At 45.9% G+C, this 18,418-nt stretch overlaps 1 protein-coding gene across 1 annotated transcript in view; it reads right to left on the minus strand.

The window, feature by feature from the left end:
- DNAH11 (dynein axonemal heavy chain 11) overlaps positions 1–18,418 on the minus strand; it is a 4,227,155-nt gene that overhangs the window by 2,041,331 nt on the left and 2,167,406 nt on the right. The window contains exon 39 of the mRNA XM_069648254.1: positions 17,286–17,363. Within this exon, the coding sequence (XP_069504355.1) occupies positions 17,286–17,363 (78 nt within the window). The remainder of the gene's footprint in view (positions 1–17,285; positions 17,364–18,418) is intronic.

Raw genomic sequence — 18,418 nt, forward strand, 5'->3', positions numbered from 1 at the left:
GCAGAACAGAAGGAGCGATGAATGATGGGCAGAAGCGCCGCAAGGTAAGGCTGTTCCTAACAGTGTTCTTGTTCTTGCAGGAGTTGAGCACCGAAGAAAGATGCAGGCCTACTGGAGACCGATCCGAACACGGTGAGTGTCACACTGCAGGTGCAGAAAGCACAAAGCATGTTTCTCAGCCTGGGCATGGCTTAAATAGTCTCTGGGTATCCCAGGTGTCTCTGGGCTGAACCACACCCAAAGGACTAGACTACACATGCAGTTCTGGGAACCAAAATATGTGGGGGCATCCATCTTGTCCCCATCAATGCACTACAAGTCCAATCCCCAATGTTATCCTATGGGAGTGAGTGAATCTGGTGCCACAAGTGCCAAGTCTGACTCCAAGTGGGTCTTTGGAGGGATGGAGAGGCACTTGAGGGCCATGTAGGTGATTGTGGCCTGGCTCCAGCCTGACATCTTGGAGGGCTGGGGACATGAGGGGCAGGAATCATGACAGCACTCCCCCCAAGGGCCCTCTCAAGGTGGCTCTTCTGTCTGGTCCTGGTTTGTTTGGATGGTTTTGATGAAATCGTCTAAGCAAGCGAGGTGCATGGATGTACTCACAAGGCTCCCATTTCCTGTCTTGTGGACCATACCCCCTCCAGTCTACTAAGTAGTATAATTTGGATCTGATGTACTTTGAATCCAGGATGTCCTTGACTTCGAATTCTGGCTCCCCGGCGACTACTACTGGCTGCGGTGGCATTGCTACCCGGGTCCCAGGTTGAACAGGTTTAAGGAGAGACACGTGGAATACAGGATGAATCTGCATGTTTGACAGCAGAGCTAGTCTGACCGCCACAGGATTTATCACGGAGGTGACGGTGAATGGACCCAGGTGTCTTGGACGGAAAGTTCAGGTTACTTTAATGGACACGTGTTTAGACGCCAGCCAGACTTTGTCTCCGACTTGGTAGTTGGGGCCTTTGCTTGGTGTTGATCAGCAAACTTCTTTTGGCGATTCTTAGCTTGAAGTAGGTGTTCAGCTGCCCTTTTAAAGGTTTGAGAAATGGTTGTTTGCAAGGTTTTGACTGCTGGCATTTCCAGGTTTGTAGGAATGTCCAACTCAAAAGTACGTGGGTGCCTGCCATACATGGTATAAAAGGGTGCGTGCCCAGTGCTGGTGCGTAGGGAATTATTATAAGCATATTCAGCTATCCATAATAGGTCGAACCAGCTTCCTTCAGCTTGGTGTAACATGCAAAGCAGATACTGCTCAAGCGTTGGATTTGTCCTCTCAGTTTGACCATCCGTTTGAGGATGGTGACTGGTGGATAGCCGGATGTCGATCTGGGCCATAGAGCAGCATTTTCTCCAGAAGTTAGATACGAATTGAGTACCTCTGTCTGAGACCAAAACTGAAGGAAACCCATGGAGCCGTACGATACCTTCAAGAAATACCTTTGCCAGAGTGGAAGCATTTGGGAGCCCCTTAAGCAGAATGAAATGTGCCATTTTTGAAAATATGTCCACGACCACAAGAATAGCGTTAAACCCTTGACTGGGTGGTAAGTCAGTAATAAAATCGATGGACAACGTGTGCCAGGGTGCTGGTGGGATTTCCAATGGTTGTAATAGCCCAGTCGGTTTCTGCTTGGATGACTTGTTTTGAGCACACACTCCACAAGATAGGATGAATTGGATAATGTCTTTACGCCACGTGGGCCACCAATAATTTCGTTTTACCTTGGCTATGGTTTTAGCGAAGCTGGGGTGGCCCTCGATCAAGGAATCATGATAACCGGACATGACTTGTTCTCATAGTTCTTGGTTTGGTAAGAATAAACGATTCCTGTAGTAGGGCAACTGATCTTTATCATGTAATGTTCTCCTTGTGCACTCCACGCTTGTAATTGCTCCGGACTCATCAGGTTTTGGATTTCTTCATGTAATTCTTTCTGAGTTATGGTTTCTGTGATTCCTAGGAGCTTGTCACTCGGGATGATTGCTATTGGGTCAGGGGTCTGATACCCTTGCTCTTCCACCCCCATACGGGAAAGGGCATCGGCCTTCCCGTTTTTCACCCCTGGTCGAAATGTAATCACGTAGTCATATTCAGCAAAAAAAAGAGCCCAAAGTAGTTGTCGTGAGGATTGGGCCTTTGCCGTTTTTAGGTACTGGAGGTTCTGGTGGTCAGTTATTATGGTGATTGTGTGTCTGGCGCCCAAGAGGTAGTGCCGCCATGTCTTAAAGGCTGACTTAATGGCCAGGAGTTCTTTGTCTGTGATAGCGTAATTGAGTTCAGGGGGTGTGAATTTACATGACCAGAAGGCAACAGGGTGTAACTGGCCCGTTTCGGGGTCCTTTTGTGAGAGGATGGCTCCAATAGCCATGCTTGAGCCATCCGTTTCCACCAGATATGGGAGATCAGGGCGAGGGTGGTGTAAGATTGGAGCAGATGTGAATCTTGCTTTGAGTTCCTGGAAAGCTTCCTCGGCTTCTGTTGTCCACTGGAACTTTTTGTTGCTTTTCCTTAGCAATGACGTGATGGGATGCACGATTTACGAAAATCCTGGGATGAACCGGCGGTAGAAGTTTGCAAAATCCAGCATACTTTGAACCCCCTTGAATGAATTTGGGGATGGCCAGTTCAGGATAGCATCTACCTTGTGTACATCCATTCGGATTCCATTCAGGCTGAGAATAAAGCCCAGGAATTCTACCTCGGAGATGTGGAATGATCACTTTTCGAGCTTGGCGTAGAGCTGGTGTTGACAGAGTTTCTCCAATACGGATCGGACATGTTTAACGTGGTCCTGCTTTGAAGCGGAATATACTAGAATATCGTCGATGTACACTAGAGCACAGACATCAATCAATTCCCGTAGGTCATCGTTCATGAAGTATTGAAATGCTGCAGGCGCGTTGCAAAGGCCAAAGGGCATTACTTGATATTCGTACAAGCCGTATTTGGTGCGAAACGCAGTTTTCCATTTGTCGCCCTGTTTTACGCGAACAAGGTGATATGCCCCCCTCAGGTCTAGTTTTGTGTAGATTTGGGCATCTTTGACTTGATCAAGCAATTCAGGGATCAGTGGCAGGGTGTAGCGTTTTTTTACGGTAATCTGGTTCAATGCGCAATAGTCGATGCACGTTCTCAAGTCCCCCTCCTTTTTCAGTACGAAGAATAGAGGACTGGCTGCTGGAGACTTCGAGGGACGGATGAACCCGTTGGCGAGGTATTGGTCAAGATAGGCCTTCAGGTGCTGGTTTTCTGGTTCTGTGAGTGCGTAAATTCGCCCACAAGAGATTTGTGCGCCGCGTATCAGATTGATTTGGTAATCGTACGGTCTATGCGGTGGCAGGGTATTAGCCTGTTCTTTCTGAAAGACATCTTGAAAGTCCTGGTATTCACTTGGTAGGGTGCCGATTGCCACAGTCGCAAGCGTGGATGTTCTGTTGTCCATTGGTTGTTTCTCTTGGCGATAACCAGTGTGGGCACAAGTCTCGGGAAAGGCCAATTCTTTTGCTTGCCAATCAATTCGAGGATTGTGAGCTACCAATCATGGCATTCCCAAAATCAACCGGAACTGTGGTGCCTTAATGAGGTCGAAAATGATAGATTCTTGGTGTCCATACTGGTACAGAAGGGTTAAAGCGGCAGTGCATTGGGATACTGGACCAGAAGCTATTTCCGTGCCATCGACAGTGGTAACAGTGTCGGTGGTTGATTTAGGGTGTAACGGATGCCCATCTTTGCCGCAAGATCCTAGTCGATGTAATTCCCAACGGCTCCACTGTCAATGTACGCTCTTACTGCGTGCATCCGAGATGGTTGTTGGTGATTGATCAAGACCACAGAAATGGGAGGTCTGTAGTTCACTTTCTTCGCTCGACAAGTGGACCCCTACACTTGCCGGGCTGGGGAGTTTTCTGATTCCTTGATGGTATCTTCCTTGTCCGTGGCCCCTACTGTCCTCCTCACTGGCTTCACAGGGCAATCTTTAAGGAAATTACCTGACCTTCCACAGTACAGACATAACTGCTGCTGTCTCCTTTTATCCCTTTCCGCTTAAGTCAAGGGGGATCTGACCCCCCCCCGATTTGCATTGGTTCTCCTGAACCTTTCTTTGTGCGGGCAATATTGTCCTTTGAACGCACATACATAGGGCGAGTGTCCGATCTGGTTGGATCTGCTCTTCGGTCCTGCAACTTATGATCCAACAAGGTCAATGAATTCTGAGCAGTCTTTCGGGGGTTCACTACTTGTACGAGAACATCCTTGAGCTCCCCCCACAACCCCTGATGAAATAACGTGGTTCTCTTCTCCACTGGCCATTCTGCTTCCACTATGAGTCTATTGAACGTGGCTATGTATGTTAATAGGTCTTGATTCCCTTGGCGTAGGGACAGAAGTTTGTTGTCTTATGCTTGCCCATGAGTACGATGGGCGAACAGCTTTTCCATCTCCTGCTGAAAGCCCCTGATGTCATGCAGCAAAGGATTGTCTTGGGCCACAAAGAGTACAGACCAGTCTGCGGCGTTACCACTCAGGTAGGATAGCACAAAAGCGACCCATGATTGGTCATTCGGAAAGGCCCCTGGTCTACAAAGGAAGTGCAGGCGGCACTGGTTCATGAACGTTGCAAACCTCTTGGGATCCCCTGTAAATCGTTTGGGCGGGGCAAAGGGAACTGCCCGAGGAAGGGTTATCTGAACGGGATTGGCTGATGGTGCTGGCATCGAGGGCACGCTTCTCAGCTATGCTGCATGCCCTGCTTGTGCCTGGAGAATTTGACGCTTAAATCATCAGTGCGTTCTTTGGCTACTATCAAGTCTCTCCTCAGAGTGTTGTTCTCCTGCCTGGCTGCATGTTCTTCGGAACGTAGCTGCCCCAACATGTGGGCTAACTGGTCGGTTTCTGACATTTCCATGACACCCAGGTGGATTTTGATGTGAGGCTTTGTGTTCTGTAACGCTCACTTGGTATCCACGGGGACGTCACTCAGCCTGTTCTGACCTCTTACGACCTCAAAACCTTCCCTGGAGTCTACTCGACTGGAGACTGGGCCTGAAACAAAGGATTGGTAGAGTTTAACCCCCTATTGTCTCTGTGTGCTTGAACCCCTTCTTCCCCGGGGTCCAACCCTTCCCTTTGATCCACAGCTCACCTTGTTTTCTTGGAAAGTGTGCTCTCTGTCCTGCTTTCAGCACAGGGGCGCGTTGATTGATGAGGGCTCGTTGCTGCCTAGTTACTTCACTGGCAAAAGTCCGAAAGGTAAGTATAATGAGTCTTTTGAACAGATCTCTTACTTTGTTCCTTTCTTTCCTTAGATGATGGCCGGCGTCCGGGGATGGCGACGTGCTGCTGAGATGAGTACAGCTGAAGGTGAGTAACAGTGCGATGCGCGATGCGACCCTTTCGTATTTGTATTGAACTGAGTTCTTTTTCTGTGTCTTTTAGGTGCTGCGACGTTTTCAGCGTGGATGCCGGTTATGAAGAAGAAATGCGGTGAGTAAGCGCGTATGCAGCGCCTCTGGATATTTCCACGCTAACCTGGAGTGTCTTTTCCCTCTTGCAGATGGCTGAGAAGTTCTGGAGACAGAGTTCCCCCAGAGCGGCTGGGATTCAGGTAAGCGTTTGAAGCTTATACAGTCTTTAAAAATAAGCACCTTTTCCTTAGGAAGCGGCGTGCCGGGATGGGAATGACACCGCCGAAGATGCCCGCAGAACAGAAGGAGCGATGAATGATGGGCAGAAGTGCCGCATGGTAAGGCTGTTCCTAACGGTGTTCTTGTTCTTGCAGGAGTTGAGCGCAGAAGAAATATGCAGGCCAGTGAGTGTCACGCTGCAGGTGCAGGAAACACAAAGCATGTTTCTCAGACTGGGCTTGGCTTAAATAGTCTCTGGGTATTCCAGGTGTCTCTGGGCTGAACCAAACCCAAAAGACTAGACTGCACATGCAGTTCTGGGAACCGAAATATGTGGGGGCATCCATCTTGTCCCCATCAATGCACTACAAGTCCAATCCCCAATGTTATCCTATGGGAGTGAGTGAGTCCGGTGCCACAAGCGCCAAGTCTGACTCCAAGTGGGTCTTTGGAGGGATGGAGAGGCCCTTGAGGGCCATGTAGGTGATCGTGGCCTGGCTCCAGCCTGACATCTTGGAGGACTGGGGACATGAGGGGCAGGAATCATGACAACTAGCATCATGTATTGACTGTAACATTAGGGAAAACTTAAATAAAATGTTAATAAATAAAATGAACACTGTCACAATGAAAACTCAGATTGACAGAAATGTTTGACATTTTATAGATAGACGTAATAGCCACCAAATAATGCAAATAAATATATACCGTGCCATGTTTTTGAATAGGCTGAAACTGGCAAAAGCAAACACATTCACCAAATTGTATCACACAACAATCATTCAAGTATCAAAATGTGTGCATCGATTTACAGAATCTGAAAATAGTTTTATTAATGTCATATGTTCACATCCAAAGCTAAGTCTCAGAAAAATGAAAATAGGAAGATCTTTAATAAAAGTGGTTTTGCCCCTACCTTTTGGACTGGGAAAACCACACCGTTGTCACAATGTACGAGAGAAGTCATACAAAATAAATGCATGTACACAGAAGATATAGGATTATCATCATAGAATATGGGGAGAAGAAGATTGTGGGGTTCGCAGAGCGAATTGGAGCTGGGAGAGCAGAGCATATATTATTTGTAGGTCTGACCCCAGGCAGATGGGAGACCAGTCCATTGAAAGAAGGATGGTCAGTCTTTGTTTGGCATTTGGTTGGTTTACTGAAGGAATGATTCCAAGCTCACTTAGCTGCTGGTTGACTTTCCAAAAGAAAATCAGAAGCCACATTCAAAAGATAGATTAAACCCACTCAACCCCAAACTGTCTATACAGTTTGACTAGGCTAAATCTGGGAAGGTAATGGACAGAATATTTTGTGGAATTCAATTTGAGTACAGGAACCCAGTTGCTGATATTTTACGTGCTCTTTGCCATCCAAGTAAGAAGGGACATCAAGTGAGTTAATTCTTTAAAACCCTACATACTTTTTATTGAGAAACAAAATTTAAACCGGAGTTCATGTTGGTCCCTTTTTACTGTGGAATTGTCATCGTAAAATGAAGTACTATTTAAAATATAATGAGCATTTTAAACAGGTGTAGAGTCATTTTGGTCTGCTTTGACTTGTAATGTCCCAGGTGGCACCGGGAACTCAGGCTGCGGAACAGTGTTACGAGTTTGCCGGCAACCACCAGTAGCACCTGCGGGTTACAGACAAACTTGCATTGAGGACCATTGTCTAGAGTTATGTGGCTTAAACACAGCCTCTACAGTTACTGACTCACACCTGTAGAGGGAAGTCAAATGTATTGTAAAGTTATTGTAAATCAATTGTTTAAGTATTCTTTTTTTCAATGCCATACCTGTCTTTATAAGGGAGAAAATCAAATGTTTTAAACAATCTTGACTTATGCTGAAAAGTTATCTTTGAGGTTTTGGGTGTTTAAGATAGATGCAACAGCAACAGAAATGTTGTGAATGCCTAGTATGTTCAAGAATACAATATATCTATATGTAGACTGTTTGAATGAATGCTTGTATGGACTAGGCAGGTGAGCCCACTAAGCCTAACAGTCCCTAGGGGACAGGGCAAGCAGGATCCCAATAGGGGTGAGCTCCTCCTTAGAGGACAGGCAATCCCTAAATGGGTGGGTATATGTGTTATCTTTCCTTGTCTTACAAATCTAATCATTTTTGTTGGTTATAGGGGAGTTAATGAATTATCACGTTCTACACCAATGACTGGTATGGGAGAGAAAGAGAGAGCGAGAGAGAGAGAGATAGAGTGAGACTAACCAAAAACTGCTATGCAACATGAGGGGGGGAGTTGAAAGAGATATTTGGTGCCTTTAGAAGAAGTGTGCAATGAGGCAAGATACCCCTTCATTATGGTGGGATCAGAAACCATACCAGAGAAGGGAACTAGAAGGAATTCTAGTTCGAGGTGTGCTTGCATCTTGCTCTTATAAAAAGCTGCTACTAATGTTGCTGTTCTTTCATGTATTGTACTTCCAATAATAAAGACAGAAATTATACTAAATTATTTTCAGTTGGTTTAATTGCTTGAAGGGCAAAATTGCACCCAGATATCAAGTGTCAAAATAATCATATGCCAATGCATTTCGGATTGAGTCTGTATTCAGGGCTAGGGCACTAGCAAATGTATCCATCCAAAGTTATAATTTGTTCATGTATCATGTGGCAATACGTATTATCAAATACATTGATTAAATTGGTACATTGGTTAATTTAGAAAGAAATGGTTGTTTACATACCATATTCGGTTTAGGTCAGACAGTGAGTCACAAGAAAGCCATGATAGAACAAGATAAGACAAAACAAAGTATAAGTGCATGTGCACTACGTATCACTGCTGATTCTAATGCATGACTGGAGCGTATATTGATGTTGCTTCTTAGTTATTACCTGATTGGACAGCCAAACGGCTGGTCTCATGTGAATAAGGCTAGGCCTTATAAAATATCTGTAATAAACAAATGAAAGAATAGGCCTTTCCTGTAGTGATAGGGTCATAGCACACATCAAATGTGTGAGATTTGCAAACATAAAGATTACCTTCAAATGGTGTGTTGTTCTCCCTAAGAGGGATGTTCAACTAAGAATAAAATAATAATAACTGCTCTGTAAGTCCATAATTCCATTTTTGCGTAAGTAATCATCATATGTGTTTCCTTCCATTTGCTGGTATCTGTCTTACCTGGCTTTGCCGAGAGATGCACACAGTCTGGATGGAAACTGGCGTGCCTGTTTCGCTAAGCTATCTTTGTTGTCAGGTTGCTGTTGCTAGGTGAGGTGACACCAGGCGTTCAAAAACGCAGCAATGTTACGTTTGCCTCATGTCCCGCCAGCCCTGTAGTCAGGGGCAACAGGAAGGACATGTTAAAGCATGCTAAATTATCACGATCACTGTGGTGTTATATTGTGAATTGTGTGGATGACTAAATAAAACCATGTGGTAATATTAATTTGTGTTGTATGGTAGTATTGTGGTATTATGACAATAATGGGTGCGGATAATGCAAATAATAGATATGTTGGCAGTGTGTGTTATATAATGATACATTATGTGTTCATTATGTGTTCATTATAGTGTAGAGGAGGTCCCGAATATGGCCTGCACCCCATCCCCTCAGCTCGAGGTACCAGGAGCATACTCACCAAGGTATGTGACGTATGAGGAGCAAATGAATCAACAAAGAGCTACACTGGGACTCTGCCCAGTATACATCAGAAGATCCATACCTGTTGAAGCGCCCATAACTAGACAACCCTGGGCAGCATGGTACCCCATCAGACAGCCGTACCAGCCGCTGATACAAAACGAAGAGTACCTACAGATGGTCCATGAAGAGACCCAAAGAGCCCTAATGGAAGGCCAGTGGAAATGACACAAGGGCCTGAACAGACTCGTGAATGACCAAAAGTGGCTATCAAAGACAAGCACGCCAGTGCGAGTAACTACGAAAATAAATGTAATGGACACAGAGAAGAGACGATGTTAAAACGTGAGGAGACGTTGCTACGAGATGGAAGCAACCAACCTGTTAAATGTGTGTAAATAGGCTTGAAACACAAGAGGCTAAAGAAACGATACTGCTTGCAATGCTTAGTAGAAGATTAGAGCGACAAGCGCCAACTATATATCTACCTCAATAAGGCACATTCTACAAGTGCGACTCCATTTTGTAAAAGCAGAAATGTACCCAGGTTGCCAGAGGCCTGACAGACCAAGTTTCGTAACCCAGCCAGAGGCAAGAGAAGGAATGGAATCGAAACTCAACAAAGAGCGGCTCATGCCTAGGAAATCGAGGTCATCCAGAGGATCGGAGGAGAGTGTCAGTTAACAAGACTGAAACTTCAGAGCATAACAGCCTGCCCCATGAAGGTCAAGATAAGGGGGGACCATGAAGGTGACGAGGCTGAAACAGAATTAAATGCACTGAAAGCTGGAAACTGAAGCAGATTCATGGTGAACCAGCCAGGCGCGAAGAAGTACCACCGCCTGATGTCATCCAGGACTCGAGAATGCCATAACTTTTCCCGATAAGAGGCTACAGTTTCGAGGCCATACCCAGCCAACTAATTGGCACATAGCCCTAAGATACTGATTGATGGAAGGGAGGCAGGGTGAAACTTGGGACACCAGGAACATGGGTGTCCATTCTGCATATCACTAATTAAAAATGGGGCTTTATGTCTAGGGGTGTAACCTGCCCAATCACAGTGGACCAAGTTATCTGGAGTCATATAGATAGTAGAACCAATAGGACGTCATACTTGTAGTGACGTCAATCACGTGTGATGTAGTGGGATGGGCATAGATGACCAACAGATAAGAATTATCCAATCCGCATGCTCTATTATCATATACAGATATAGCACCTATACTTAAGTTACCCTTCCTAACCAATTATATTGCCTGTCGAGTTTTGTAGAGTTAGACGTCAATGATGTCGAATATTGCCTATAAGAATTGCTCTTCAACTGAAGTTCGAGGAAGTCGGAGCGAGACAGGTGATCGCAATGCTGCTGATTTCCTTTTATTTCTCTGTTTGATGTACTTGTCACTAAACAGACTTCGCTTTGCCAACCTACTGAGTCCTCATTATTGAGTCGTGTTGGAGTAAGTGAATCCTGCACCCCCAGTCCTCACATGGTGCAGCTATCTTGTCTTACAAGTACTAGAGGGTGCGCACTGATCTATGGGCCCGTCAGCGTAACCACGCTCCTCTGTACACTTGGTAGTGTAAGGATGGTTTTGGCCATTAATTACTGAATATATAATACTAAGACACCTTAGACCGACGGCACAAAGTAACTCCGGGCCTTCGCCAATATCACGAGACCTTTTGCCATTCTGGCTGAGTAGACTGAGAAGCTTCCCGTGGACAATGCTAGAGTAAAACTTCAAAAACTGTAGTGGGTCTGAAGGAACCTGCCTTCCAAGCATAACCCTTCTCATTCCCACGGGCAGCCAATCGGACGAAAACCCTTAAAAGGCTGGAAGAGGAAGAAGCGGTGATCCCAGAGCTCCAGAGAGGAAAAGATGCTATCGGTGAGTGAAACAACAAACTCGCTACTTTGGCAAATGTCTTGTAGGCATTAGAGCAAGTAAGGGAAAGGTAACGGTGGGTGGCAGAGAAAAAATTAAAATAGTTAGAAGTAGAGAAGTCTGTATATAAATATATAGGGGGTAATGCGCCGACCAATATAGTCTCTCTTACTGAGTAATGATGATGAGCTCTCCGTCCTGTTTCTCACGTAAGGGGCGCTTCTTGATGGACCGAGTTCCTTCACTGGCCCATTGTACGTGGCAACCCAGACCAGCTGTGGCTTAACCACTCCTGATGGTAAGTGTCTTATGGCTTTAAAATATTGTAATGTTGATTCCTGATTGTTGTCCGTATCTTTTAATGATGTCTTTCCTCTGCTTTCTCCCAAGTGGTGAAATGCGGCCCTGCGGTAGTTGCGGTGCATGAAGCGAGGCCAAATTGGAAGAGAATGGAGTCCACGTTGCTCCGACATAAGGTGAGTGTTGGTTTAAGGTTGAGTGCAAAGATTTGTTAAAAGCGTGACCTTAAACGTTATGTCTTTGCGAATTCTAACCGTGTCTTTATCTTTTTCTCTTGCAGGCACCGTTTTCAGATGAATTGCTCGCCGTGCCACGATGTCGGGGTTGGAGAGCTGCTGCCCGGAGGTCTGGAGATGGATGATGAATGCCAGAGTCAACGATGATGCGTGCCGATCAAAGCAGGTTCCAAGGGAAGTGCTGAGGCTGATAGCTGGAAACAAAGGTAAGATGCTCAGGCTGGTAGCTGGAAACAAAGGTAAGATGCTCAGGCTGGTAGCTGGAAACAAGGAAAGATGAGCTCATGCGGCGGTGAACGTTACATTGCCATCAGTGCAGAATAACGCGATTGCATGAAGGCTGGGCAGGCTTATATAATCTAGCTCTGGCCACGCCCATTAGCCTTGGCTCGCCGGCCCCACCCTGTCACTCCCGAAGGATGCTGCACATGTAATCCAGTTTCCCCAAGCAGTCACGCCCGAATAAAGGCATGTGGAGGTTCTTGCAGGGAAAATAAAGTACTTTGCACAAAATAAAGAGTGTCAGTTTATATTTGTTCATGAGCCTGGCGCCAAAGGCACCAGGACTGAGTCCACCTGGGCTCTCTATGCTGTATTTTCCCAAAGGGACAATTAAAAGTTGTGTTACCCCTTGCCCTCGTCCCCTGATGGTGCGGGGTCTGTATTTCCGGGACGGTGGCCATGACACAAGTTGACCACTGGGTTTTCTTCTGTTGCCTTGTCACTCTTCCTTTGGGTCTTTGGTTTCTTCTTTCCAGAAACCAGCCACCATTCTATTGTTTGGGCAAGAAGCCCTTATTTTACCTTGGTTAATGTTAGGCACTTTTTCATTTAGAGTGGTAGGGACCGGAATCTGACTAGAATAGGTTTCTGGGTGTCACACTTAGATTACTTTGTATGACATATTGGTGAACACTGTTTTAGGCTCCCTTCTTTTCCTTAACAGTGGGACCAAGATCTCCAGGTGTTTCTCTTAAGTGCAGGAGAAACTGGCCATCTCCCAGCTTAACCTCCATGCTGAATCTGTTGGTAGTCTTCATGACCATCAATCTGGCTTCAGAGCTGCCAGAAGCACGGAAACTGCTCTCCTGAACATCCGTGAGGACCTGCTCTTGAACATCGACTCCAACACTCTGTGTGTTCTCATTCTGCTCGATCTCTCTTCTGCCTTTGACACTGTCAACCATGCCATCCTGCTCAACCGTCTCCGTGATAACCTGGGTATCACTGGTCAGGCTCTGGCGTGGCTGACCTCTTTCCTTTCCAATCGACCCTCCCAAGTCCAACTGGGGTCTTTCCTCTCTGACATCTTTTTCTCCACCTGTGGTGTCCCCCAGGGATCAGATCTCTCTCCCTGGCTGTTCAACCAGTATCTGGCACTCCTTGCCCACCGCATCGCCGCTCTCTGCCCCAACTTTCAGTGCTATGCGGACGATACCCAGCTCATTTTCAGGCTACCCTCGGCCTCCTCCTCTCCTTCCCTCATCTCTGACTGTCTGTCTGCTATCCAGGAATGGTGTGCCGCCAATGACCTCTGCCTTAATGCCAGTAAGACTGAGATTCTACTCATCGGCACACCCACTCCCTCCTTCCCTGCAGCTCTCTGGCCGGCCTCTCTTGGCCCTCTTCCTGCTCCTACCAGCAAGGCAAGAAACCTCGGGGTCATCTTCGACTCCACACTCTCCTTTTCTCCTCATATCTGACGTCTCTAAGAAATCACACTACCAGCTGCACCTCCTCTGAGGTATTCTTCCCTTCCTCTCCTTCCCCCAGAAGCTCACTGTCTCCCGAGCCCTGGTTCTCTCAAAGCTGGACTACTGTAACAGCCTCTATCTTAACCTGCCTGCCTCCACTCTCCGTCCTCTGCAACTCATCCAGAACAGAACTGCGAGACTTGTCCTTGGCCTCAAGCCCAGGGACCGTATCTCTCCAGGACTGAAATCTCTACACTGGCTCCCAGTGGCTGCGAGGATAAAGTTCAAAACCCTCTGCATTGTCCACCAGGCCTTCTGGGGCCTGGGGCCTAAATACCTTCAACTCTCTCTTCCTAAATATCTCCCTTCCCGAGCCCTTCGCTCATCCATCTCCAACTCCCTCAGGGTCAGCCGCTTCTCGAAGCAACGAGCTGGGGGTAGATCTCTCTCCGCGGCAGGGGCCTCCCTCTGGAACAGCCTTCCTGTCTCCCTGAAACTTGAGGAGAACCATCTCCGGGTCCGGAAGCACCTCAAAACCTTCCTCTTTGCTTCTGCTTTCTCTCTCCCTCTCCCCTGCTAAATTCTTCACTGAAACTGCACTGAATCTGCAACTGGGCCTCTCTCACTGACCTCGGTCCTGGGCCCGGCCACTCTCCACTTGCACTGCCTCCCTGGCAACCCCTGCACTGCGGGACTGTCTCTGTATCCCCACAGCCCTCCCCTTCCCATTACTTGTCTGCACTTACCTTGCACTTGCCACCAGCTGGCCCTATTTATTTATTTTATTCTACTTACTTGTACTGCACTTCCCCCCTCCCCTTCCCCCTGCATTTGCGCGATCTGAATGACACCTGGCCTAGTAGGATCGTTGTCTGTCTTCCCCTTGTTCCCCCCTCCCTGCCTCATCGCGCCTTGAAACACTTGTGTATAGGCGCGTTACAAATGCCTTATCATATCTTATCATATCATATCAGGCTCACTCACTCCTTCAGGGACTTTATAAGTTTCCCTGCTCTCATCACAACTTAATGCTCTAACGGGTGACGCGATCCTGCCTTAAAAACACTCCGGAAGATTAGTCTAATTCCATACGCACACACACTTCTACATTACCCTTCTATGCTACCTACTTTCTCTCCCATGTCTCCTCCATGCCAACTGTTTGTCTCTCTGATGTTTCACTACGCCTTCCGGCCTCAAGCCTTTGATGTTAACTCCTTTCTACCACTCCACCTCCTTTCCTGCCACTACTCCTCTTCTGACTCTACTCCTCCCCTCACTACTATGACTGCTCTCATTTGACCACTAATACTACTGCTGCTCTCATCTCACTACTAATCCTCTTCTCACTACTAATCTGCCTTCCAACCACTACTACTCCACCCTCCAACCACTACTACTCTGCTCACCAACCACCACCACCCCACCCTCCAACCATTAATACTCTGTAAGAGTCAGGCTATCCCTTCCAAGTTTTGACAAGGGCAGCGGGCTGGCCTTGTCACACCAGTCAATTGAGATTTCCAAAAACACGCGGGTGCAGTGAATAATTTTTTAGTAGTAGAATGCCAAGGAAAGAACAAAAGAACATAAATAATGAGAATAGAAAAGTTCAGAGACATGTAGGTAAATAAGCCTACTCTTTCACTCACTCCAAAGTTAGCACATCAAAGTTCATGGCAGACTAAGGTAAGCATACAAGAGGGATATCAAATATTGGCAACAATAAGCAAACATGATCACCTTGAATATCCTATCATTTGAAAACAATATTCACAGAAATGTCCAACTATGAAACATAAATCCATTCCTTTCATCTGGATTGCATGGTAAACACTCCACTGAGACTGCACTAGTGCATGTCTCCAGCTTTGCATCTGATCATCATTCCAAACCCAATTCTACACACATCCATTCGGACCTCTCTGCCACTTTTAACACTTGCGACCACTCCTCTCCCCTCTTCACTCTTCAGAACCATTCGGTACAAAAAAACGGTTCTCACCTGGATTTACTGCTACATGGAAGGTTGCTGCTTTAAAACCGTCTGCAACTCACAAACTTCTGACCTCAACAGTTTCCCTAATGCCTTCCTCATAGCATCTGTCCTTGGACCTCTGCTCTTCCTCTTCTGTACCTCTGCCCTAGAAAGGCTAACCTTGTCATTTGGCTTCCACCATCACCTCTTTTCTGATGACATTCACCTAGTGTTCTACTTGTGCCCCTTCTCCCCAGCTATATCACAACAGTTACCAACGGCCGCATAGAGATTCAACATTGGATGGATCTCTGCTGCCTAATGCTGAACTCTTTAAAAATGGAAGTCATCTTTCTCCTGGCTTCCAACGCCATCCTACCATCTCCTCTCCTATATTCATCCCACCTAACTCTCTTGGCTTCCCTTCTTCTTGGATAATCCTCCAACTGCAACACTGTTTCACCTCCACCTCCTCTGCTGCTCGTAGTAACCTCCTCAACATTTGGAAAATATGTCACTGTATTACTCACCACTCTAATCACACCCTTGTTCTCAGAAAACTTGACAACTGCTCATGCCTATTTCTTGGACTTCCTCGCCACTCCTTCCTCCTTCTAGACAAAGTCCTCAACTCTGCTACCTACATTGCTTACACCATACCCAAACACCTCTCCACGTCTTACTATCGACACAAGACCTGATGGCTCTCCATGCAAAACTACTCCCTTTTCAATTTCTTTTCAAGTCTAAAAAGCCATCAATAGTCTTGCTCCTCAGTATCCGTCTAATTGATTCTCTATCTACCACCCTATTCACTCTGCTCTTGCTCGGCAATCAACCCCATTGCCCCATGTCCTCACCCACGACTCTTCTTGGTTATGCTTGTTCTTCCTATTCAACCCGCTAGATTGAACGCTGCTGCGCATCACAAAGAAAGTGAAAGCCTGACTGTGGATTTCTTCAAAGCACAGCTTAAACTTCCCTTACTCTCCAAAGAGGTAACTCACCCTGTCCTCCCCTCCATCCTCCTTACATCACCCTACTACTGCCTCCAGTGCAGCATAATAAAGTAATGTGTATACCTTTGCAATACACATCTTTAGATTGTACACCTGCCACTGATTAATGTTACCTTTGTAAGTAACCTGTTTCTCATATTGTTTTCTGTTTGTGTTGTTTTGCCCTTGCTCTATGTCCCAATGTATTCACACACTCATAAACGGGCTCATAACCTGTTCTCATCTTTGTACTGTTGCACAGGCACTCTTTTGGAGGGATGTCTCCACAATTTGTACATGTATTATTGTAAGCCATTTACGATCCAGATAGACATCTCTGTTATCCAATTAATACAAATAAATATTCCAAATATTTCCCAGAGTATGAGGAGAAATGTGGCACAGCTTAGTTTAGAGACTCTTCTATAAAGAATATGAAAGAGCTTTCCTGATGTTTTAAGTCTATGACTTTCAGTTTGATTTATTTTCTTTGAGAAAGTAAGGTTTTCAGATTAATAATTGTTTACGACCACTTCCCATAAAATGGTGTTAATTAAATTAAAGAATAATTTGCCCTTAAGCCAAAGAGCAAAGCCACTCCCTTATTCTCGCTAGCTTCACACGGGACACTCACAGCCGGACTTTGAACGTGACGGGAAAGTGCATTAGGCAAACTCTACCAGGGCAAAAGTGTGCTGCGTTGGTGTCGGCACTTATTTTAGTGTGGGGTTACGAGTTGTATTCCTGCCGCAACCACCACCAACAGGTGTAAACTTTGGCAAATCACTGCATCACGTTTTTCATTATCTTCACAAATGCAAATCGATTCCACAATTTCTAGTTTTGCGCGTACCGCAAATGCGATCTTTCAGTCAGTGGAAAAGTGAAAGGGAAGACGCACTCAGGGCAACGGGGCTGCACCACCCACCTGACTCTTTCCAGTTCCTGCATTCCCCACCACGAAGACTGAGTGACGCACTGCTAGGAGTTCCTGCAGCTGAACCACCTGAAATAAATCAATTGCATCAAATATTAGCCCATAATAATACAGCTGCTTCCGCATCGTTGGACAACAGATATACTTTTCAATAACGTTTTCAATAAGTAAAAATTAGGCAAGAATGTCTGAATCATGGTTAGTAAAAAATGGAAATCATACTTTTCTAATACATGCTTAGTAATACAACGTTTGTTCATGAATGATTTGAATGAAGCTGCCATTCCCTCAAATAAGCCTAGCAGCCATTGCTGTGCGCCGTCGTCGTCCTTCGTCCTTTCTTCCAACCAGGTGAAAATGCAGTGCATATTTATTTATTTATTTTATGTTATTTATGTTTACATTTGTATAGCGCACAAACAGCCCTCGGGCATCGTGGCGCTGTTACTTGCGGGGTACTTAGTTACAGGGGGCAAAGGGGTACAGGTTAATTATACATGTACAGGATTTACAGTTATACAGTATAGGCACAGATTAAGAATACATTTGCAGTTTATATAATATTTCAGCATGCAGTCATGATGTGTTTAGTGCAGGGGTTGGTTAGGCGAAGAGCATGGTTTTCAGTACCTTTCGGAATGCCTTCTGGAATGCCGGCATAGTTCATCTGCAGCTGCTACTTCACCTTCCCTTGTTTTCTGAGCTATGATTGTACCGGTCTATGAATGGCGAGTCTTTGCTTTTGTCTTGCTTTCTTAAAAAATCGTCTGGTTTCTATGAATTGTTTAGAAATGTTGCCTCCCTCCTACATACTTTCATTTCACTGATCTTCCCCCACTGATCAATGTGATGGGTGTCGTGATGGGGTGTCTCCTCTTCATATGTCTTGAAAAAGTTGTGGAGTGTCTCATACACACTCGCTTTAGCAGCGAAGAGACAACACAGGCTAAATAGGAATAAACTAAGGGGCAGATTCCCAAAGAAGATACTCCACCTTAACCATGTCTCTAACCTTGAGAGGGCTACTCAATTCACAGGGAAGGTAATATGAGAAACCCGGACTTGTGGACTACTAGTACAAGTACTAAACTAAAATGATTTAAGCAGGTGCAAATGTGACTTAG

The sequence above is a fragment of the Ambystoma mexicanum genome, chromosome 2q, assembly GCF_040938575.1.
Source record: "Ambystoma mexicanum isolate Mex_15411 chromosome 2q, UKY_AmexF1_1, whole genome shotgun sequence".
In the NCBI taxonomy this organism is placed as follows: domain Eukaryota; kingdom Metazoa; phylum Chordata; class Amphibia; order Caudata; family Ambystomatidae; genus Ambystoma; species Ambystoma mexicanum.